At 38.2% G+C, this 26,440-nt stretch overlaps 1 protein-coding gene across 1 annotated transcript in view; it reads left to right on the top strand.

Moving 5' to 3' along the window:
* The window catches only part of LOC120523527 (coiled-coil domain-containing protein 73-like), a 127,933-nt gene that overhangs the window by 60,607 nt on the left and 40,886 nt on the right, over positions 1-26,440 (top strand). The window contains exon 3 of the mRNA XM_039744957.1: positions 16,788-16,859. Within this exon, the coding sequence (XP_039600891.1) occupies positions 16,788-16,859 (72 nt within the window). The remainder of the gene's footprint in view (positions 1-16,787; positions 16,860-26,440) is intronic.

Raw genomic sequence — 26,440 nt, 5'->3', positions numbered from 1 at the left:
CAGAAATACCAGTAAGACATTGTGTTAGTGTATCGAAAGAGTCGGAGTCATCAGGTGCTATAGATAAGTACAGCTGTGTGTCATCAGCATAGCTGTGGTAGCTCACGTTGTAACCTGAGATAATCTGACCTAACGGAAGCATGTAGATTGAGAATAACAGCGGACCCAGGATAGAGCCTTGTGGAACACCATATCGGATATCATGTGTCTTTGAGATTTGATTACCACAACTCACAAAGAATTTTCTCCCTGCCAGGTAGGATTCAAACCAATTTAAGACACTGCCAGAGAGGCCCACCCATTGACTAAGGCGATTTCTAAGAATATTATGATCAATGGTGTCAAATGCAGCACTCAGATCTAAGAGGATGAGAACAGATAAATGGCCTCTGTCTGCATTTACCGCAAGTCATTTACTACTTTAACAAGTGCAGTTTCTGTACTGTGATTTGTTCTGAAGCCTGACTGAAAAGTATCAAGAATAGCATGTTTATTTAGGTGGTCATTTAACTGCATAATGACTGCCTTCTCTAAATTTTACTTAAGAAGGGCAGGTTAGAAATGGGTCTAAAATTTTCAAAGGCAGAGGGGTCAAGATTATGTTTCTTAAGAAGGGGTTTAACTACAGCAGTCTTAAGACAGTCTGGAAAGACCCCGTATCTAATGACAATTTACTATGTCCAGAATATTGTCAATTAGAACGCCTGATATTTCTTTGAAAAACCTGGTTGGTATTGGGTCAAGGACGCAGGTGGAGGATTTCAGTTGAGAGATTATACTATGTAATTCAGGTAAATCTATCCTGGTGAAAGCATTTAATTTGTTTATAACGGAGTACCGGGGCTTTGGAGGTTCTGCAGTGTTCGGGAGATATACTATGTTATCTCTAATATCATTAATTTTTGAGTGAAAAATACAGCAATGTTCTCACAGGTTTCACTGGAAGTATTCTGGGGCATTCCTTTGTGTTCCTGGGTTTAACAGACGGTCAATTGTTGAAAATAAGACTCTGGGATTACTAGCATTGTTATTTATAATATTAGAGAAATAGCAGCGCCTCTCAAGACAGACAGTGTTATTGTATTCTGTTATTTTAACTTTTAATATTTCATAGTGGATAGTTAGTTTAGTTTTCCTCCATTTACGCTCAGCTCTCTGACATGTTCTTTTTAAATCAGACACTCTTTGGGTCTTCCATGGAATAACAGTACTAGAGGATTTTTTAACTGTCTTTTCAGGTGCAACTATGTCAACAGCAGTTCTTACTTTAGAGTTAAAGTTTTCCACTTTACTATTTACATTATCCTCGCTATTATAGCTGGCATTATAAACGGACTGATTGCTTAGAATAGTTGTAAGCTTTAAAGCTGCTGATGAGTCAAAGAAGCGTTTTTTAACAAAATGTTTCTCATGAGCGTTTTCTATCTTTATTTCTATATTAAATAGTAGAAGGAAATGGTCTGATAGACCGATATCAGTGACCTGCTTTATATCAACTTTAAGTCCTTTAGTAATCACTAAGTCTAACGTATGACCTGCTTTATGTGTAGGCTGATTTACGAGCTGCCTCAAATCAAAAGAGTCCAGGAGGTTCATGAATTCCTTTACCTTTTGGTCACACTGATTGTCGACATGAAAGTTAAAGTCGCCGACTATTAAGAGTGCATCATAGTTTGTAACTAAAATTGACATTAAGTCAGAGAATTCCTCAAGGAAAGACGTGTTATATTTAGGAGGTCTATACACGGATAATACGAGAACGTGAGAATCTCCATGAATAACAACGGCGAGATACTCAAAGGACTTAAATTTACCAAAACTAACATCTTTACATTTTAATCGGCTCGAGTAAATGTTTGCCAAACCGCCTTTTCCCTGGCGGTCGGCACGAGTAAAACTGTAATCCGGAGGCGCAGATTCGATTAAAACTGCCGCCCCATTGGAATTAAGCCATGTTTCATTTAGCGCAATAAAATCAATGTTTCTATCACTAATAAGATCGTTTATAAAAAATGTCTTGTTAGTTAAAGCTCTAACATTTAATAGTGCCATATTTAATGTTTCTGAAGGGCAGAGCTGAATTTGATGCGTGTTATCGGTAATCGGAACAAAAATTAAGTTATTTTTGTTAACGCCGCTCTGTGTGTACTTTTTATGTAATCTACAATCCGTTTTTATAGTCTTTATAGTCTCCTCAGCTCTCTGCTTACTATGTACCGACATTAAAAAAAAAAAATGAGAACCTCCATATCTTGGCTATATCAAAGAAACTATTCATGGGGCTTCTGGTGATGCAATGTTCAGAAAAGAACATATTTCAGTAAGCCTGTGAGATGATTAAGGTTTTCCCCTCCTATTTCGTATTGTAGGAAGATAAGGAGGTGCTGCAAGGTCATGTGATATTCAAAGTGTTTTTCATAGTTTCCTCAATTGTTACTTTGCCTCTGAACAAATGCCTATGTTTTCACCTTCCTTTATCTCCCCACTCCCCACTATTTATGCTTCTTTTGCTGGTTTCCTCGGGGGTCTGAAATGCACTGGCCTTAGAAGATAAGCCTCTTCAGCAGGATAAGCCTGGGAGTTTACAGCTTTGAGCTTGTTTTGAGTTTTCAAGTTTTAGCACTGGGCAATTGTAGGATATTCACTTTTTTGCCTTTGAACCATTGCAAACTTACCTGGGCCTTGGGTTTGGGATCATTGTCCTGCTAAAAGATAAACTTTCACCCAGACTTCAGTTTTTGTAGCACACTGAAAGATATTTTCCTGAAATAATTGCTTATGTTTTCTACTATCCATTCTTCCATCTGTTCTACACCAATGAATAATCCCTGCTACTGAAAAAACTGCCCCACAGAATATTGCTACTATGTCCATACTTGTTATGTATGAAGATTTTTGAGGTGTGACCATTCTTACAGTTGCACCGCACATATCTATTTGAAAATTGGCAAAAAATCTCTTTCTCATTTTACTGATCTTTTCATCTGTTAGAACTCGCAAACTCCAGACATGCAACTGTTTACCTCTTTCAGATTGATTGGTGGCATCTTTTGTTGGGTCTCACATATCTACTTTTATGTTTGTGCAGATAGTGTAGCTTCTGCATAGTCTGACATACTGTAGCTTTCACATCCTAATAATTGATCTAATACAGAATTGTGTTCTTGTTAGACAATTACTTGTCTTCTGTGGAATCCTAGAGTTTCCACAATGCAGGGATTACATGCTTACCCTAATATCAGATTTGTTTTATTTTTATTCTTATGATTTTTCTAACATAAAACAATCTCACACAGTGTTTAGAAATAAAATATCATAAAGATTAAAAATTGAATATAGCATATGTGATTCAGTTAAATTAGAAAATTTTTCAGGTGCGTGAATACCTTTGTAAGGCATTGTATGTTGCCTTTTTGACAGTCATTTAGTATGAACTTAATTAATATAACACCCTTAAGAAATATTGATGATTTGTTGATGATGTTTACATAGACTTCTAACCTGGTTTAGTAAAAGTTTGTTAATGAATGATTTTAGTAACACTTTAGTATAAATAAATTGATTTGCATATATAGCATTACCTTTAGTAAATATAATGAACATTTTACTCCAAGCAGGTGAACATCATCCAACTTGGAAAAGACTGTAGTGCAACCAGCCATAATTCTGCAGATAAAATTATTTCTGTTCAGTTCATGAAATTTAAAGCAAATCTTGCAGAGGTTGTTGAAGAACTACGCATTTGCAGGGTAGGAAAGTACTGACATTATCTTATTCTGTTAATTATTTAAAATTGATTTTTTTTGTTGTTATTGGTGACTACAGTTTGGCTAAAAACTCATGAATGCATTTTCAGGTTTTTATTAATCTATTATTTATTTACTCAATTCATAAATGATACACCTTGAATACCTTAAGCAGTCTTTCTGTGTCAGAGCAATTATCACTTTTCAAATATGCCTCAGTAAATTGTTTTTGTTTTATTTATCCATTCAGATATCTATTTCTTGTCTTTACTGTTTTTTCTTCATTGTTGTTGAATATAAACAGCTAATTTTGAGTTGAAGAATGGAGCAGAGCTGTGTAAAAGGAGAAATGTAATTCTATAGGAGGTGGAGTATGAGATTTTAGGATATGGTGAGAAGTGGCTAACGTTAGGTTTTAACTTTCTGGACACAAGCCATATGCACATCTGTTTAGGGTCATGAAACAAGAATCTAATGCATTCTATGCTTTCCTTTAGAAAAAGTAGCCTGGAGGTGACAGTATAACAGTAGTATGACAATTTGTAAAGGTTAAAGCAAAATGAAGTGTTTCACCTTCATTGCTATGACTATCGCATAGATGCTTAAAATATTTGATGTACAGGACACATAGTAAAATAAAACACATTGAACTTTGTTTCTAAATTAATTTTCTTTCTTATTTTGACATTGTAAGTGGATAGCCTAGGTGTTTTCAATCCTCCTTTTATCATGCTGCAGAAGTGTATTAACATTATATTAAGTAGTCTTATACAGCAGAAGATTGTGTGAAGAATCTATCAAAAATTATCAAGAAGAGATTATTTTAATGTACTTTAGCATTTAGGTATCAAGGTTTATTTAATGCTGTTAATTTTATCAGTAAAATAATTGAACATGTTAAAGTATTTCATGAGATAACATTGACTTGAGTTTTAGCCCTTTTTATATGCAATAGAGCATTTGGAAAGCGAATCTCTTTATAAATGTAGTCATTTGTTGTATTAACCATATTTTATTAATTTTCAAGGGAAAAATACAATTAGTTTGTCCAAAACTTGTCAAGTGTGCAGTGCTTGTGCAATATGCCCAACCAGAGGCACATGTTAGTGGCTACTTATAATTATATTGCATAAGAAAGCTCATACTCCCATGTAAAACCTAACAAGATATATAAAGTAATTAACTTTTACTTACCTTTAGGGAGTAAAGGAGGATGCAGATGCTTCAATGCTAATATCAAAGCACTAATGTATTAGGATTTCATTTAGTTACTGTTTCATGTAGTTATTGTCTCTTAAAATCTAAATTATAATTACCACATTGAAACTCTTAATAATGGCTTTTTATATTTTATGTCTTTGTCTTAAAAATTAGGTGGACGATATAACAAGTAAAACAAAAAAGGCAGTAAAAGAAAAAGTGAATGAAACATAAATGTCAATCCACCTATCCATTCTCTTAACGTGCTCATCCAGGGCAGAATCGCGGGGCAGCTGGAAATTATCTCGGCAATCATCGGGTATAAGGAAGGAACAACCCCAGGACAGAGAGTGAACACACACACACCCACACACAGACCTATACATGTCCACTAAGGCACCAAGGCCAATTTACAACACCAGTTTAACTATCATGTATATATCTGGACTGTGGGAGGAAACTGGAGCACCTGAGGTATACCCAAATGGATATGAGGAGAAAATGCAAATTCCACACAGAAAGAACCTGGCACATGAACCCTGAACCCACTACACATTTTTTTTTTTAAAACAAGCCAATAAAATGTATAAATAGTATGAAAATATAATGTTAAAAATCACTACACCAGTATTCTGCTTTAGTAATAAAAACCAAGATCAGCACAATCAAAAGAAAACTAAACAGTAAACAAACATGTATTGTCTAGTTAGAACATATGACTTTATTCAATCTCCACAGTGCACAAAGCACACTCTCCTCCACAATACTCATATAAATCACAAATACTACACAATAAATCACAAATACCAATCCTCCAACTCCCAGACGCGTTGCCACCCTTCCAACCAGCTCAGCTCGCCGTCTGGGAGCTCCCACAGTCCTTTTATATCTCCTGACCCGGAAGTGTTCCTAATCCCCAGTCCATGTGATTCTTAATCACTTCCGGGTCAGATAAAAGTTCTTTTCTTCAACCCGGAAGCCCATCGCTCTTCCTATGACGAACTTCCGGGTCATAGGGCACGAAGAAATCTTCGGTCCTCCCTGCAGCTCCCTCTTGTGACCCCCATGGCATCCAGCAGGGCTGTGCATAAAAACTCCATTGTCCATGATGTCCTGCTGGTGTATTGGGGACCTCCATGCTGCAAGGAGGGCTCCACCTGGCGGCTTGGGGGTATTGGCCGGGATAAACAGCCGGCCATCCTCCACAATATTCTTCTCCCAGCGACGAATTATCATTCGGAGTGGCCTGCCCCAAGAGGGAAGTCTTCCTCCAAGAGGATGTTCTGGTTGAGCCTTGATTCATTCGAACATCTTGGTCCCTGGAGAACCCAGGGGGAATATTAGTCCAAACCGACAGCTTGTCCCCCCTCTCTCCAAGGACAGTTTCGCCAAATATGGCCCAACCTTCGGCATCCGTAACACTGCCTCTGTCCTCCTGGTATTCTCCCCCTGCGGGACTGAAAACGATTAGGAAATATTAGGTCCGCCCCATCTCTTGCTGGGAGAGAAACCCCAGCCACCTCTAATGGTGCTTTCTCTCTTTCTTTCTTATTAGGAGACCCCCGTTTTATTTTTGGGATCTCCTGTTTGATCTGGGGCTTGTCCACAGTCTGAGTCTCTCTACTAAATGAAGAGAGACCCTTTACTGTCTGCACCCCTTTTACTTTATAAATGACCGTGGCGGCGTCTTTAGCCGCCTCGCTCCGGAGTCAGCACTGTCTAGCTGCCCGGATCGATTAACCTTCCGCCGGCGACTCGGTTAACGTACCGGCTTCTCTTGTAGGGCACGTAGTGTACTGGCACCCGCTATTTATTAAAAGCGGGCCCGGATTACACTGCGTCCCTCTTGTTTTATATACGGTACGGGTTTCACATACCTGTACCGCCACATCATGAAATACGGGAGGCTCTCCACCAAACCGCCGCACGTAGTCCCGCACCTTCTCCAAAGGCGCTTTGGCTGCAGTTCCCAACTCCCTGACGATCTTTTCAATGCTCATCAGAACCTGTAGAAAACTATTTACGGGCTCGATCAAGCGCTCAAGTTCCCGCAAGTCAATATTATTTACTTTGGCCGGCAGAAGACTTACTTCTTCGTCTGTCTTACCTGCCAGCCGGGAGCCAATGAGCACGGCCGCTACTGGCACGTGCTCTGATGGGTCTCGTGGAGGCTGCTGGGACATGGAGTCCTCTTTGGCTGCGGTCGAGGATCGGGTCGCTTCCTTCAGCGGACTGTGGTCTGTCTTATTCGCTTTTACGACATCCCAAGCAGCCATTTCCCGACCCTCCTTACCTTTTTGAGTGGTGAGAGGTGCTCCGCTCGCCTCCCCCTTCCCCTTCGGAAAGACCAAGTCCGTTCCTTCGGGCTCGAAGACGCAAACAGCGGGACGCGGACCTCCTCCTTCCCAGAAAGCACCGGGTTTGCTGCCGTGTCCCTTGTCGGCTGCCGTCATGCGGAAGTCGTCTCCTCTGTGCTCAGGATCCGACAGGAGCACGCCGTCATCTCCGGGGCAGTCTTCTTGTCCCCGCGGAGCCTCCAGGTGATCTTCTCCAAGGTACATGCATGGGACAAAGTGAGTTATAACAAACGGATTTTCCATAACGTTCCCAGCACATACCTCAGAGCAATCATTGGTTCCTGGAGGTTTCTCCGGACTTGAAAGGCAGCTCCTTAACTCCTCCCGAGCGTCGGCCATTGCACACAGGTCACTCCCGTTGGCAATATTGCTCTGCTTGCCCTTCCTCTTCCCCATTTTAGACTTGGATTTCTTTTTGGGTTCTGGTGATGCTGTGGTGATTCCTGACGCCGTTGTCTGTTCAGGGTTCGTTACCCACAGAAATTTTTGATTCAGGTCCTCTGCAAACGACGCTAGAGTATCCTGCCGACTACACCACTGTGGTAGATAGGGGTCGCTCTCACTCCCTTGAACCCCTGTCCACAACTCCAGACACCAGGTAAAAGTCCAAATACTGACTTTATTCAATCTCCACAGTGCACAAAGCACACTCTCCTCCACAATACTCATGTAAATCACAAATACTACACAATAAATCACAAATACCAATCCTCCAGATGCGTTGCCACCCTTCCACCCAGCTCAGCTCACCGTCTGGGAGCTCCCACAGTCCTTTTATATCTCCTGACCCGGAAGTGTTCCTAATCCTCAGTCCATGTGATTCTCAATCACTTCCGGGTCAGGTAAAAATTCTTTTCTTCAACCCGGAAGCCTGTCGCTCTTCTTATGACGAACTTCCGGGTCATAGGGCACGAAGAAATCTTCAGTCCTCCCTGCAGCTCCCTCTTGTGGCCCCCATGGCATCCAGCAGGGCTGTGCATAAAAACTCCATTGTCCATGATGTCCTGCTGGTCTTCCTGGGACCTCCATGCTGCAAGGAGGGCTCCACCTGGCGGCTTGGGGGTATTGGCCGGGATAAACAGCCGGCCATCCTCCACAGCATATAAAGTCAATATGATGCTTGGTGGCATTTACAATGACTCTGGGTCGGTGTCATTCATGTCACTGAGGTGCAGCTTTTCTGTTCCCTTTATTCTTTGATTTTTATCTCCAACTCTGATCAGTCCCCAAGGCAAATGTCGTATTGTAATCTTCTTCACTTCTTTTCCACCAGCTCCATAATTTTTCAAGTTAATCATCTCCCCAATTAAAACCAGTGGTACAACTCTGCTGATAGCATTTGCTTAGACCTTTACCAATAGTTTTTTTTTCTGGTGATGTTACCTCATTTCTTTCCTTCCATTCTCTTGGAAAAGTATCTTCAGTATCTTCACTTTACCCTCCAGGAATTCATATTATCGGCATATTGTAGTCAAATTTGTTGATAGCTTATACCTTACTCTTTGAAAACTTTGTACATGTGTTTGGTCGCTTATCTTTTTTACCTTTAAGTGCCCGTGGCAAATTTTGTAATATGTTTTGAGACTGTCCCCAGGTATCTGCCTTATGGTCTGAAATCTCTAAAATCTTCTGTTCTTTCATTTAATGTTCCATTTTAACTTCACATATTTCTCCTCCTGGAGCTCTGTGTTTTTAAATGATCTTTTATCTAGTACGGGCTATTTTCTTTAGGAGCAACTGTTGCAAAATTAATTGAGAATCACCTGACTCTCTTTGTTTATATTTCTGGAATTCCTCTTTCTTTAACATAATCTCACATAATCTTGCATCGGCATGCCAATTAAATTGGCTTCAGTATAGAGAAGTGGCAAGACACTGTGTACTTGGTGAGAAGATGACTTGCAGATAAATAAACGTTCTGTGTCTAATCTTCTTTCTTAACTTGCTTATCAAATGTATTTTTTCCTTACTCTGTGGTTGTTAGTGCCTGCCATAACTCTTTTTCTGATTTTTGCATGCACCATGGACTTTTAGTCCACTACAGATCTATTTTACAAGGTCGTTTCGGTAAAAGAGTTTCAGTTGGGGGGAGGTGGGTTGGAAAACTTGCTCTTGGGATTGTTTTTTTTAATAAATACACATGTTAAAAGTGTTTGATGTTTATATTGATGTCTGTTGTTTTAAGTTTAGTAAAAATTTTATCACAATTTATCACTACCCTTTTTCATTCCATTATCTACTGTAAAATCAGATGACAGTCCCTCTCTAACCCTTATACTAAATGAATGGCCAAACAAAAAATCACTACCGTAGATCCCTTTATATAAGCCGAGAATTTTGTCCTAGATTTTTGGCTTGGAGTTTGGTCGGTTTATGCAACGAGTATCATTTCAGATTCAAGATTTCCAGCGCAATGCCGGTTTTGCCGATGAATACGGAAGTAAATAATGACGAAACCACAGAGCCATCTTTCAGATGAAGAAGTACCTTTGCATGCCGGTACTTTAAATTAAATAAAGAATTTATTCAAAAAAGTGTTTTAGTTGTTGATTTTATGAATAAAATTTATAATAAATTATCGGGATGTTTAAAATGAATTTTTTTGTTTTGATTTACGACCAACATCTTGCATTACGAAACGGATGCGGTCACGTGTATTCGCTTGCGATTGTAAACAAAACAACTGAGAGCGTTAGTAGCGTCAGTCGGAGCCCAGATACATGTGTTTGTGGATGTAATTTCCGTCATTGCAGTGATTTACCTATATATATAATTCATTAAGACCATACAAGCAAGACACATAATTGCTAAGGAAGGAAGAGAAGGTAAAACAAAGCGATCGCAATCGAAACGAAGATGGACATTGTGTGGAAATATCTCCTCCCTTCCTGCAGCCCAAAGATGTCAAATTAAATGGTGAGTACAGTATGAAATTTTTCTAGAATTGAATGCCTTTTATTGTCACTATACACATCTACAATGAGATTAAAAGCAGCTCCTTCAGTGCAGAAAAAAGTTCTGTATAGGGCTTGTATGGTTGTTTTTAGCTTTTAGCATAACGCCGGATCTGCGGCCCAGCTTCTGCTTTCTTTCCCTCCTCCGTCTGTGTCGTCTCCTAGACCCGACAACAATCCACGAAGAGCCCGCTGGTCTTGCTATGTTGTCTGGGATGTTGTGCGTGTGATGAAAAACACTCGAAACAGATGTCTGGCTCTGGACACTGATGTCTATAAGGTTTTGAATGGTGTAGCGGATGTTCGCCGAACCGATCGTGCACAAACAAGGACAAAAAAAAAGTACAAACACAACAAAAAAGTGCACTGAAATGGAGAGCCCTGAGCTGCTGCGACCATGCGTGCCGCCATGCTCCTAGCTTAATCGAAGTAGGCTAGGCACTTTTTATAACTTTTTGGTTAGTACATTAGAAAAATTATTACTTTCTCACCTAACAAGTCTAAATGCTAAAATAGTATTTTTACAGGAGACCCACTTACTAAGTAAGGATCAGTTCCGGCTGCAAAAAGACTGGACTGGCCAAATGTTCCATTCTAGTTTTACAAAGAAAACTAGAGGGTGGGAATTCTCATACATAGAACAGTACCATTTGTAGCATCAGATGTAGTATTGGATCCTGAAGGGAGATATGTGATGGTCATGGGAGACTTATCTAACTGTAAAATGATTTTGATAAATGTTTATGCACCTAATGTTGATGATAAGGAATTTATACAAAATTTATTTGCATCCATTCCCAATCTGAACATTCATAACGTTATAATGGCTGGGGACTTTAATTGTGTTATAAATCCACTTTTAGATAGGACTTCCTCCACAGGGGAACGCAACTAACACGCAAAGATAATTACAAAGTTTATAACTGATCACAACTTATCAGATCCCTGGAGGTTTTTAAACCCAAATTCAAGAACATATTCTTTCTACTCACCAGTACATCATTGCTACTCAAGGATTGATTACTTCTTTATAGACAATAACTTCTTGCCTAAGATTAAATCTTGTAAATATGATGCTATTGTTATTTCGGACCATGCACCTATGATCTTGGAGCTGAAATTACTAAGACCCATACACTCACCCCGCAGATGGCGCCTCAACCGCTTCTATTAGCTGACGAGAATTGTACTGAATTTATATCCAAACAAATCAAATTCTTTCTAGAGACAAATACATCCCCGAGATCTCTGCAGGAATACTCTGGGAAACTCTTAAGGCCTTCTTAAGAGGACAGATTATCTCATATCTTTCCCACAGAAATAAATCCGAAGCGAAGAAAGTAGCAGAGATAAAAAGCGAAATTACTAAAATAGATGAAGAACATGCCAGACTACCAAGCGAGACTCTACATAAGAGGAGGCAGGCTCTACATTCAGAATTAAACCTCTTGACAACTAAAGAAACTGAACAACTAATTTACAAATCCAGACATCATTATTATGAACATGGAGAAAGCTAATAAGCTTTTAGCGCAACAAATTCACAAGCAAGATGCATAGCGCAATCTCGGTAATCACTAACACGAACGGAGATAAAATCATCGAACACAAAAATATAATGCACACTTTTAGAGACTACTATAAATCCCTATATACTACTGAGTTTAAAGAAGACAATATACAATCTAATGCATTTCTGGATACATTACAGATACCACAAATTGACGCTTTTAGTGTGGAGGAACTTGATAAACCTCTGCATTATCAGAATTACTAGATGCTATAAAGTCACTCCAAGGTGGAAAAGCAGCAGGCCCTGATGGCTACCCTGCAGAGTTTTACAAGAAATTCTCGCTCAGCTAGCTCCCTCCTATTAGCAACATTTACAGAAGCCAGAGATAACCAATCTCTTCCACAAACCTTTCGCCAAGCACTAATCACTGTCTTTCCAAAACAAAATAAGGACTTATTACAATGTGCATCATACAGACCAATTTCACTTCTGAATAACGACGTTAAAATACTCTCTAAAATCATAGCTAGAAGGATGGAGAAAGTGCTCCCTCGTAATATCACAAGACCAAACTGGATTTATTAGGGGCCGACACTTATCTTCAAATCTTGACCCTGTTTAATGTAATATACTCACCAACTAAATCAAACACCCCAGAAATATTATTATCATTGGATGCAGAAAAAGCATTCGACATGATTGAATGGAAATACCTTTTACTATTGGAGAAGTTTGGGTTTGGCCCGAACATTTGTGCATGGATTAAATTACTGTATACTAACCCAGAAGCTTCAGTTTGCATCAATAACATTTGCTCAGACTACTTTAAACTAGAGCGTGGCACAAGACAAGGATGCCCTTTCACCACTGCTGTTTGCAATTGCCATTGAACCACTGGCAATACATTGTCGAAATACTGATCAGATAAAGGGGATTAGCAGAGAAGGACTGGAACAGAAAATCTCATTATATGCAGATGACATGGTACTGTATATATCGGACCCAGAAAATTCTGTGCCTGCAGTCTTAGCAGCACTCACAGAATTTCAAAAGATCTCTGGTCTCAGAATTAATCTGAATAAAAGTGTACTCTTTCCAGTGAATTCTCAAGCATATAATATTAGATTAGACACCCTACCTTTTATCATTGCAGAACAGTTTAAATACCTCGGGGTAAACATCACAAGTAAACATAAAGCTCTTTATCAACAAAATTTCGTCGTCTGCATGGAAAAAATTAAACAAGACTTGCATAGATGGTCAACCCTTCATCTCACACTAGCTGGAAGAATTAACACTGTTAAGATGAATATTCTTCCTAAGCTCCTTTTTATTTCAAAACATACCAATATACATTAATAAATCATTCTTTAAGCAATTAGATTCAACAATAACCTCATTTATTTGGAATTCAAAACATCCACGCATCAAAAGAGCGACCCTACAAAGACAAAAGGCAGAAGCGGCATGGCTCTACCTAACTTCCAGTTTTATTACTGGGGCAAATATACAGTGATAAGAACCTGGACACAAATAGAAGAACATACACAGGCATGGACCGCAATAGAAGTAAAATCCTGCAGTACTTCTTTGTATTCCTTGCTCTGTGCTCCAATAAACACACGTTATCGGCAATACACTAATAACCCAATTGTGCTCCACTCACTTAGAATCTGGAACCAATGTAGAAAGCATTTTAAGACGGAGAAGCTTCTATCTGTGGCACCCTGCAAGAGAACCACCTCTTTCAACCTTCACAAACATATGCAGTTTTAATATCTGGAAAAATTTGGAATTAACTTGCTTAGAGATCTTTATATAGACAACGTCTTTGCATCCTATGAACAATTACATTCCAAATTTAACATTCCAGCTACACATTTCTTTCACTATCTTCAAATCAGGAACTTTGTTAAACAGAACCTTCCAGATTTTCCTCATCTTGCACCCTCATCCACGCTGGAAAAATATTGCTCAATTTCAAGGAGTTAGACTCCATCTCTACAATATATAAAATCATTTTACAATCCCTTCCTTTCAAAGATCCAAGAGGACACTGGGAAAAAGATCTCTCAATTAATATATCAGAAAAGGAGTGGAAAGTAGCAATGCAGAGAATTCACTCGAGCTCCATATGCACAAAGCATACAATTATACAACTCAAAATTATATATCGAGCACATCTGTCTCGACTAAAACTCTCCAAAATGTTTCCAGGGCATGATCCAACCTGCGAACGTTGTAACCAAGCCCCAGCCTCACTGGGTCACATGTTCTGGGCCTGCACCAAATTAACATTATTCTGGACAAAAATTTTTAATTACCTCTCAGACAGCCTTGGACTCACAATCCCTCCTAACCCATTAACAGCTGTGTTTGGGGTTCTTCCAGAGGGCTTAAAGTGGAGAAAGACAAACAAATTGTGATTGCATTCACTACACTGTTGGCACGCAGACTTATTCTGATAAACTGGAAGAACCCAAACTCTCCTCTTTTAAGTCAGTGGGAAACTGATGTGTTATATTATTTGAAATTGGAAAAATCAAATACTCAGTTAGAGGATCCGTACAGACTTTTTTCAAAACATGGCAGGATCTAATCAGTAATATTTTAAAATAAGTTTATAAAGCACAGAGAATTTATTAATTTAGGTATGTTTACAAGCCTTAAATTTTACACGTTTGGCTTGCTCTCTCTCTCAGGGTGGGGATCGATCTGTTCTTAACATAATTCTTTTTTTGTAAAACTTGATTGCTATGTATGGATTGTAATAAAATTAATAAAAAATAAAAAAAAAAGAAAAATTATTGGTGTTTTGGTAAATTATGCACATTATACAACCCTTTTTTATTATGAAAAGGTTAAGTAAGTGTTGCAGTGGGAGGTTTGGAACGCATTATGGGTTAGCCTTTGCGAACGAATTAAGTTCGTAAGTCAAGGGTCACTGTATTGCGTATTTAAGTTAATCAAATTTATAACGAGTCTCCAGAAATCCACCCGCCGATGTACCGTATTTGCGTATATAGTTTCAACACAAAGGTTTCATTTTACCAAACTTCTCCGCAGTCTCAAATTCTCGCCGATAAACATTATAAATATACCCGAAGAGACACTTTCAAGGAAATTTAAAAAATTTTGCTTGGAGAAGGGGGTCGGCTTAAATTCCGGTCATCGGCAAATACATGTAATTTAGTAGGTAGAGAAGGGGTTCGGCTAATATACCGGGTCAGCCTGTATTCCGGGATCTATGGTATATGCTCCTCCACAGTTCCAACACCTAATTCCAAATCCAAATTCATATTTCCCATATGCTTGATTATCCCCACATTTTGGATATCTCAGTTTGCCCTTGCAGTGCACTGCAGCATTGAAAACATGTTGAAATTTAAAACATTGTAAGTGAGTTGGTTCATATTCTAAGACCAAAAAGTGGATACTAAAGAAATCTTTTGTTAGTAATATTTAATCTAAAAATGAATTAAAACACAAAAACTATTACATTTATTCCCATCATTCCAGTTTTGCCATCATTGAGCTGTAACGGTCTTATCCCATTCACATTATCTTTAAAATCCTTAACTGAAACACATATGTTAGAGAACCCCCAAACTTTGTAATTTTCTCTGAGAACCAAACATCTAATCTAACCTCCATCATGAGTTTCAATTTGTAAAAGTTTGTTTTTGTTTATCAGCAATAAATTTAACTAATGCAGATTGTGCTTTACTTTCTGAACAACTTCTGTTAGTTTAATTGGATGTAAATGTTTGTTTATGTTAATTTTTCATACAGTTAACCTTAAAATCTGTCATATCTTCTTCTTCAGTATAAGTGCCTTTAGCTAGATGATTATCTGCTTTTTTTCTTGCTGTTCATACTCCAAACTGTCCCTTCACTTATTTCCCCACCTTAATTTTCTGCCTGTGGTCACACTTTATTCACAACATGGTTAATTCATACCAGCACTTCTTCTTCCCCTTACAAACCTTTTCATTTCCTGAGAGTTTTACCATAGTGCAGAACTTCTTTTATAGAGAGGGAGAATGGCTGCTAATCAAACTGAACTGTGCACAGTACATCACTTGGTCACACCATGCTGACCATTAGACAATGACCAATAGAAACATAGTGGTCATCTTGGATTCCTGGAAAATGTGCTGTCTCCAACTAAACAAAAGAAAATTTAAAAACAAAGAAATAATTATAAAAAACTTTCAGCAGCTCAAATTACAATCAGTCATCTGATTAACCTTAACAAACAGATTAAATCCTCTGTAAACTTTTTTTCTCATTTTTTTAGATATTTTATAATGAAAACATGCATTACCTAGTTTGCTTTTTGCTGTTTTTTTATTTGCATCTCATTGTTAATTGTCTGATAATATCAATAAATATAAAAGAAAAGTGAAAAGCTTAAAAATCTTAAAGTGAATTTAATGAAGCCAAGAGACATATAGTACCTTTAAATGTCTGAGTTTTAATATAAGTGGTGGCATTTTTATGGGGCTCATGAAGTATTTAATTATTTCTGAGAATACAGACAGAGATCTGGAACTAGCTATCAAATTAAACTAAAAGTTAATTTAATAACAATAATATCAAATTAAGAAACTGGTTGGAATGAAAGCCAGTATTTGTGGCTTGGGGTATGATTTTGGTATGATTTTATTCACAGTGTATTTCTGTATTTAATTCACAGTTTCTTCATTTTTTGTTTTGCACACTAAGCAATGACTTTCAGGACACTAAATTGATACAAACAGAACATAATGTATATGCCATATACATAAAGTAAAGTAATGTGCTGACTACTGTCTCATACTGACTGAACATTTCAGATTTTATATACTTTACACCCTTCAGTTTCCTCTAGTCCTCTAGTGTTGCATTTACATGTGAAAATCATCTTCCAGTTGTGCAGGGTGGCATTTTTGGAATGTTTTACAATTTTCTATATGTCTGTTTATAGACTGCTGTTAATTTTGCTATACATTTTAATTACTTTTCTTTTTTTTAGGAATCAGAAGTTCAGTTTGAGAAACATATAAGAAAACTTTTGATAGATAAGCAGGAATTACAATGGCAGAAGGTATCTTTATATATTTTTAAATTATTTAATGGTACCACATTATGATTTCCACATTTATTACTAAAGAGTACTAATGGGAAAAACTGTGGAGTGCACTTTGCTCCGAGTTTGGCAAAATCACAGAAATATACAGGAGGTTTGCCAAACTCAATTACGAATGAGGAACTGAACTAGGCTTGAGTGGATTATAAAGCATAAGCCAACTATTCTGGCCTACCATGCCTCACACAACAAAAGTCACAGATGAATGACAACCACGAGTAAAAAAAACAGTAATGTGTGTGTGAACGGGTAAAATAAACAAAATAATATTTTTTCTTCGCCTGTGAAGCACGTCTTTCCCTTGAACCCCACAGGCAATACACAGTCCCTAACAAAAACCAGTCACCAAGCACTTTCTCCTTTCAGCACCACCACTCCTCCCAGGCAACGTTTTCCTCCTCCACCCGACTCAGGCCGCTTAGTGGTGGTCGCTGGCTCCTTTTATAGTTCAACCGGAAGTGCTCCAGGTGCTTGATCACCGAGTTCCGGCTGCACTTCCAGGTGTGATGAATATGCTGCCCACACAAGCTCAGGAGTCCCAAACATAACACCCCCTGGCGGTGCCTGCGGAATCCAACAGGGCTGCACCCAACTCCAATTCCCATAGAACCCTGTGGGAAACCAAGGCACCGCTCCAACCCAGGGGGGCGGCCATCTAGTGTCCAGGGGGAGGTATTGCACTGTCCTGGGCTGCGCCCCCTGAATATAGTGTGCAGGGGTGTCAGGCCCAGCCGCCCGCCTGCCAGAATATATACTGTATATATATATATATATATATATATATATATATATATATATATATATATATATATATATATATATATATATATATATATATATATATATATATATATATATATATATATATATATATATATATATATATATATATATATATATATATATATATATATATATATATATATATATATATATATATATATATATATATATATATATATATATATATATATATATATATATATATATATATATATATATATATATATATGTGTATATATATATATATGTATATATATATATATATATATATATATATATATATATATATATGTATATATATGTATATATATATATATATATATATATATATATATATATATATATATGTATATATGTATATATATATATATGTATATGTGTATATGTATATATATATATATATATATGTGTATATGTATATATGTATATATATATATATATATGTGTATATATATATATATATATGTGTATATATATATATATACCTGTGTATATATATATATATATATATGTATATACAGTGAACCCTCGTTTATCACGGTTAATCCGTTCCAAACTCTACCATGATAAATTAATTTTCATGAAGTAGGATTCTTTATTTATAAATCGAATATTTTCGCAGTTAGAGTATAGAAAACCTGTTTACGACCTTCTAAATACGTTTTGTAACATTATTAGAGCCCTCTAGACATGAAATAACACCCTTTAGTCACCATTACACTCGTATTACCCAATATATTAGACAAAATAAGAGAAAATAAGACATATTAGACGTTACAAATATCATATTATTAGGCGCACTCGCCTTTTAAGGCGTAATCGACTTTTTATCCTCAATTTTTGTGCCCATGTGTACATCAGGAATGTAAGTGTAGGGAATGGGAACATCAAAGTGCCCATTCATAACATCTCCCGAAAACCTAAGTTTTTTTTTTTTTTTTATCCCCTCAAGTGCCTGTCCAAAGTCGTACAATGTCAGCCCGAATCTGTACCGCTAAAGACAGAGTTTCATGCACTAAATAAGCTATAGATGAGAATAAGCAAGCACCATCTCCCTGATATTTACTACGTGGTGAGGCATTTGTACTCCATCAACATTAATTATTTCCAGAGACATAATTTTGTCTATTTTTCCAGCGCATTGCGCACAAAAGCAAGGGAACAATGAGAGCACCAGAACTCTGCTCACATCGCCGCTCGCACTCGCCGCAAGTAGTAAGTCTGTAATAAGCGGAATACTGCTACGCTTTGCACTCACGGGACGGAAGGACAATCCCGAATGCTTTTATCTAGTAGATTATTGTACTGTACATTTAATTGCACACAAACACACACAGTTCTTTCACACAACCACTAACCTATGAAGGCACGACCTCAGTAGGAGAGTCTTCAGAGGTGGTGCAGTATCTTCAGCAGGTGCGTTGTTGTCTTCTTCCGCTGAAGGAGTACTAGGAGTAGGCAGTGGGTGTCTGGGTGCGCGGCTGAAGAACATCTTGATAGGCAGTTGCTGGCGCTGTCTTTTCATATGCTTGAAGAAGCTTTTGTAGGGTATTGCCATCTTTAATCATATCCAAGAGTTTCACCTTCTCCTGGATAGTAAGCATCTTCCTCCGGCGCTTAGTTTTATTGTCAGAAGGCTTAGAAAAAGCAGCATGTTTTGGAGCCATCATAGGGCTTAGATAAAAGTTCTCATAAAGCGCATGCGTAGTGACGTAAGCTTGTATGAGAAAAAAATCGCGATAGAGTGAAGCCGCGAAAGTCGATGCGTGATATAGCGAGGGATCACTGTGTGTATATATATATGTATATATATATATATTGTGAAACCTGGCCCCGGCACAGACAGACGGACAACATTTTTGCACCCAACACACTTTTATTTACACTATTTACAAGTTCGCCACGGCACCCCAGTGCCTTCTTGCACCGATTTCCCAAGTCCAGGCCCACAGTCTCTTGTGCCTTCCTGGCCGCCTCCGTCCCTCTCTCCAGTTCCGCTCTACTTCCTCCGACTTCCACCCAATGACTGGAGGGAGGCGGCCCCTTAAATAATGCCCCGGATGAGCCCCAGGTGCTTCCGCCATCTGTTCCTTGGCCACGCCCCAGCGTGGCGGAAGTGTCGGCTGCCTTCCTGGCAGCTCTCCGGGCGCCACATAAAGTCTTCCCCCCGGCACTTCCTGGTGTGGCGGAAGTGTCGGGCTCCCGGGATAATTAGGCACTGGGGCGACGCCTGGCGGTGGCCACGGGTCCCTGCAGGGCTGGGCTTCCATGCCCTGTACCCGAGGCCCCTGAACCAGGACGGACGCCCACTCTGTCTGGAGGAGGCACTCGCCTCCTCACGCCCTCCAAGTGTCCCGCCGGGCCTCCAGCCCCAGCCGCTGGACCGTGACGGGATAAACCGGCATCAGAGCGCCGCCTGGCGGTGACCACGGGCCCCTACAGGGCTGGGCTTCCATGCCCTGTACCCGTGGTCCCAACAGAACCAGGACGGACGCCTCGCGGTGTGTAGGAGGCACAAGCCCTCTCTCGCCCTCCAGCGCCCCGCCGGGCTCCAGCCCGCCGGGCGACTGCATGGGATCAACCGGCATCGGCGCCGCCTGGCGGTAACCACGGGCCCCTACAGGGTAGGGCTTCCATGCCCTCGACCCGGGCTCCCAATAGAACCAGGACGGATGCCCCTCATGTCTGGAGGAGGCACAAGCCCTCCTCACGCCCTCCTACGCCCCGGCCGGGCTCCAGCCCGGCCGGGGACCACAATATATATATATATATATATATATATATATATATATATATATATATATATATATATACAGTACTTTGTTGTAATGAAAATTTCATTGTAACTATATTCATTGTAACTGAATTTTACCTGTACATACATGTATATATACACACACACACATATATATATACTGTATTTTTATGGTCCCAACATTTCCCCTTATGACACAAGTCTATAGAAATCTTGTTACTACGAAATACATTCAGCAGATACTTTCATTACAACGAAGTTCCCAAAAGACCTTGAAATGCCAGAATGAATCATCCACAGAGCAGTTAGTTCTGTGGCTGCTGGTCAGTTGTGCACAACGATCCCCAAACAGAAACATTGTAAAAAAAAAATGTTCTTTCTTCGTACTTTCCTTGTACTGTTTTTTTTTTTGCTGTTTGTTTTCTGTGGTTTTCAGTGATACCTTTTGCTTATTGCACATCTAAATTTGAAAAATGTCAATTGGAATATAACTCATTGTCACCCTCCTATAGATAAAGCAGACACGAAAAAATTATAACAATTCATATTAGGAAAAAAAAAACTTTAAAATTTTGCAGCTCTTGATTCCGACAAAAAGAAAAAAGATGTTGCCAATGAATTTTGAATTTCACCATCGACACTGTCAAGTTTCTTGAAAGACCAAGCAAAAAAAGAAGAAAAATCTCGGGTTGCAAATGTATGTAAACTGCTGCATTTGAAGACGTCGATAAAGCCGTTTTTATGTGGTTAAGTGATGCTCGTTCAAGAAACATTCCTATAAATGTGGCACTCATTCAAGAAAATGTGAGGTTTCTAAACTCTTATGAGACCTATCCCAACTGGACAACATGCCGAAGAGCGTCCCTAAGTACGATCACTGCGTCTGTGGAAGACTGTTTATCCATTGCTGGGGCAACAGCAGGCTCACTGCTGTGCTACAGCTCTTCACCGAAGCAAACAGAAAATAATTTGATGGGTGATGCAAGGAACATTATAAATGCAGGGAACAGCATTACTTGGCCACTAACCTAGCCACATCCCTGTCTGACTGCTGTGCAGAGGTGGGTAGTAACGAGTTACATTTACTCCATTGCATTTACTTGAGTAACTTTTTAAAAACATTGTACTTCTAAGAGTAGTTTTACTGCACCATACTTTTTACTTTTACTTGAGTACATTTGTGAAGAATAAAACGCTACTCTTACTCCGCTACATCACTTAGATAGCTGGAGTTTTGCAGTAGCTCGTGTATTTGATCGTGCGTGTGGGATGACCAGTGTGTTAGAAGAAAAGAGAATACATACAAAATGTATTTGCATCCATTCCCAGTGTGAACACTCATAAAATTATAATGGCTGGGGACTTTAATTGTCTTTTAAATCCACTCTTAGATAGGACTCCTGTCATAGGGGGGATGACATCTAACACTGCAAAGACAATTACACAGTTTGTAACTGACCACAGCTTATCAGACCCCTGGAAGTTTCTAAACCCAAACTCAAGAACATATTCTTTCTACTCAACAGTACATCATTGCTACTCAAGAATAGATTATTTCTTTAAAGATAATAATTTCTTGCCACGATTAAATCTTGTAAGTACGATGCTATTGTTATTTCTGACCATGCACTACTGATCTTGGAGCTAAAGTCACTATGCCCCACACACTCACCTCATGGATGGCGTCTTATCCTGCTTCTATTAGCAGACGAGAACTGTACAGAATTTATTTCCAAACAAATCAGTTTCTTTGTAGAGACAATACATCCTCAGAGGTTTCTGCAGGAATACTCTGGGAAACTCTAAAGGCCTTCTTAAGTGGACAGATTATTTCATGTCTTTCCGACAGGAATAAATTAGAAACCAAGAAAGTATCAGAGCTAAAAAGATCAACAAATCCACAAGCAAGAAGTTCACAATGCAATCCCAGTAATCACCAACACGAACGGAAACTAAATCATTGACCATAAAAATATAATGCACACATTTAGAGACTACTATAAATCCTTATATTCTACTGAGTTTAAAGAAGACAACACACAATCTAATGGATTTCTGGATACATTACAGATACCACAAATAGATACTTTTAGTCCGGAGGAACTGGATTAACCTGTGGTGCTATCAGAATTACTAGATGCTATAAAGTCACTTCAAGGCGGGAAAGCAGCAGGCCCTGATGGCTACTCTGCAGAATTTTCTAAGAAATTCTCCGCTCAGCTAGTTCCCCTCCTATTAGCAACATTTAAAGAAGCTAGAGACAATCAGACTTTTCGCCAATCATTAATCACCGTCTTTCCTAAACAAAATAATGACTTATTACAATGTGCATCATACAGACCAATTTCACTTCTGAATAATGAGGTTAAGATACTCTCAAAAATCATAGCTAGAAGGATGGAGAAAGTTCTGCCTTTAGTAATATCACAAGATCAAACTGGATTTATCAAGGGTCGACGCTTATCTTCCAATCTTCGACACCTGTTTAATGTAATATACTCACCAACAAAGTCAAACATCCCAGAAATATTATTATAATTGGATGCAGAAAAAACATTTGACATGATTGAATGAAAATAGCTTTTTACTACATTAGAGAAATTTGGGTTTGGCCCGAACATTTGTGCATGGATCAAACTACTGTATACCAATTCAGAAGCTTCAGTTTGTATTAACAACTTTTGTTCAGACTACTTTAAACTAGAACGTGGTACCAGACAAGGATGCCCCTTGTCACCACTGCTATTTGCAATCGCCATTGAACCACTGGCAGTTTACTGTCGAAATGCTGATCAGATAATTGGGATTATCAGAGAAGGACTGGAACAGAAAATTGCTCTATATGCAGATGATATGGTACTGTATATATTAGACTCACAAAATTCTGTGCCGATAGTCTTAACAGCACTTACAGAATTTCAAAAGATCTCTGGTCTCAGAATTAATCTGAATAAAAGTGTACTCTTTCCAGTGAATTCTCAAGCATATAATATTAGATTAGATACCCTACCTTTTATCATTGCAGATCAGTTTAAATGCCTAGGGGTTAACATCACAAGTAAACACAAAGCACTTTATCAACAAAATTTCACCATCTGTATGGAAAAAATTAAGCAAGACTTGCATAGATGGTCAACCTTTCATCTCACTCTAGCTGGAAGAATTAACGTTGTTAAGATAAATATTCTTCGTAAGCTTCTTTTTTATTTCAAAACATTCCAGCATACATCAATAAATAAGTTTTTAAGAAATTAAATTCAACAATAACCTCATTTATTTGGAACTCAAAACATCCACATATTCAAAGAGCGACCTTACAAAGACCTAAGGCAGAAGGTGGCATGGCTCTACCCAACTTTCAGTTTTATTACTGGGCAGAAACATGCAAACTATAAAAACCTGGACACAAATAGAACATACACAGACCTGGTCCGCAATAGAAGTAAAATCCTACAGTACTTCTTTATATTCCCTGCTTTGTGCCCCAATAAATACAAATTATCGGCAATATACTAATAACCCAATTGTGCTTCACTCACTCAGAATATGGAACCAATGTAGAAAGCATTTTAAGATGGAGAAGCTTTTTTCTGTGGCACCTCTGCAATAGAACCACCATTTTCAACCCTTGCAAACATATGCAGTTTTTATATCTGGAAAAAATGTGGGATTAAATTGCTTAGAGTTCTTTATATAGACAACATCTTTGGATCCTATGAACAATTACATTTTAGATTTAACCTTCCAGCTGTACATTTTTTTCACTATCTTCAAATTAGGAACTTTGTTAAACAGAACCTGCCCGATTTTCCTCATCTTGCACCCTCGCCCATGCTGGAAAAAATATTGCTGAATATCAAGGACTTAGACAACATCTCTGCAATATATAAAATTATTTTACAGTCCCTCCCTTTCAAAGATCCAAAAGGACCATGGGAAAAAGATCTCTTAATTAATATATCAGAAAAGGAGTGGAAAGTAGCAATGCAGAGACTTCACTTGAGCTCCATATGCACAAAGTACACAATTATTCAACTGAAAATTATATATCGAGCACATCTATCTTGCTTAAAACTGTCCAAAATGTTTCCAGGGCAAGATCCAACGTGCAAATGCTGCAATCAAGTGGTACATGTTTTGGACCTGCACCAAATTAACATAATTTTGGATCAAAATTTTTAAGTGCCTTTCAGACAGCCTTGGTGTCGCAATCCCTCCTAACCAATTAACAGCTGTGTTTGGTGATTTTCCAGATGGGTTTAAAGTGGAGAAGGGTAAACAAACTGTGAATGCATTCAGTACACTTTTGGCACGCAGACTTATTTTGCTAAACTGGAAGAATCCTAACTCTCCTCTTTTAAGTCAGTGGGAAACCGATGTTTTATATTATTTGAAATTGGAAAAAATCAAATATTCAGTTAGAGCATCTGTACAGAATTTTTTCAAAACTTGTCAGGATCTAATCACTAATATTTTAGAATAAGCTCTTAAAGCACCGAGGAAGCAATTATCTCCACATTTCTTTTTCTTCTCCATTCATCTCTATTGGCCTATTAAACTCATCAATTTAAGTATGTTTACAAGCCTTAAGTTTTTCCCCGTTGGCCATGCTCTCTCTCTCAGGGGTGGGGGTCGACTTGTTTTTCAGTTTCAATCCTATTTTTTGTCAAAATTGATCGATTTGTATAGAATAATTACAATAAAATTATTAAAAAAAAAAAAAGAGAGATCTCAGACTGGCCGCCCTGTATGTCAATCAAGTGGCAAATGTCATAGGGAGGATATACAGTATGACAGAATAACATTTTAAAAAAAAAATTTTTGAATGCAACACGATCTACCTGCACTACCTTTCCGATCTACTGGTCGATCACGATCGACTTATTGGGCACCCCTGGTATACAGTATATCTTGTCACTGTAAGTAGTTTGCACTATTCAAACATACATGTTACCTACTCTAGGTATTGACTTCAAAAGCTTTGTTGTGAAAAACTGAGATTTAGAACTTTGTGTTATTTGTGCATCTTTATTTGTTATTTTTATATGTTATTTATTTTTGCTCATTTTTTTATTTTATTATTTGGAAATAGCAGAATTTGTACATTATTTTATATTTTTGTTTGTCTTATTACATTTCTAAAAAATAATTTATTATGATCAAACGGTTATTCAGTACTTGAGTAGTCTTTTCACCAAGTACTTTTTTACTCTTACTTGAGTAATTTTTTGGATGACTACTTTTTACTTGAGTAATATTATTTTGAAGTAACGTAACTCTTACTTGAGTACAATTTTTGGCTACTCTACCCACCTCTGCTGCTGTGTCTGTTTATAGGAGAGTGGCAGATAACACTACCATAAATATCCATGCTGTTCTTATTTCAAGCTGAATAAAGCTAGTTTTGCTAAAGTTCTGAGACTCAGCTTCGTGTTTTGGGGTGTAAAACAGGGACTTATAGCATGACCCCAATCTTTTAGGATTCGCTTCTGTGGCGCCTCACTGCACTGCCGTAAGCCTGCTGTTGCCCTGCCCCGGCAACAGACAAACAATCTTACATAGACTCAGCAATCGCGCTTTGGGACACACTTCAGCGTGACCTTCCTGTTGGGTGGGTGTGGGGGGATCCAAAAAGAGTTTAGAAACTTCACAATAATAAGAAGAAAAGGATGATTCGGCTTCTGTTTGATAACTGTGCTGCTCACAGCATGTTTCTACATTTAGATAATGTTTGAGTTTAGTTCCTCCTACCCAATTACACGGCAGTGTTTCAGCCATTGGATTTGGGCATCATTCGCACCCTGAAAACGCATTATCACAAAGGAAATGCTGAGAAAAATTCTTGTTATCATAACATAGAAGATGAAAATTAACGTGAAAGAAGCTATTGAAATGATTACAAACACCTGGACGCAAGTTAAAAAAAGCACTATGGCAACAAATACAGAATCTCATTACAATGAAATTTTCATTACAACTAAATATTTTTTAGGTCCCTGGC

Source organism: Polypterus senegalus, chromosome 1, assembly GCF_016835505.1.
Source record: "Polypterus senegalus isolate Bchr_013 chromosome 1, ASM1683550v1, whole genome shotgun sequence".
Lineage (NCBI taxonomy): Eukaryota > Metazoa > Chordata > Cladistia > Polypteriformes > Polypteridae > Polypterus > Polypterus senegalus.
Note: the sequence above shows the minus strand (reverse complement) of the source record. Positions and strands in the feature narration are given on the sequence as shown.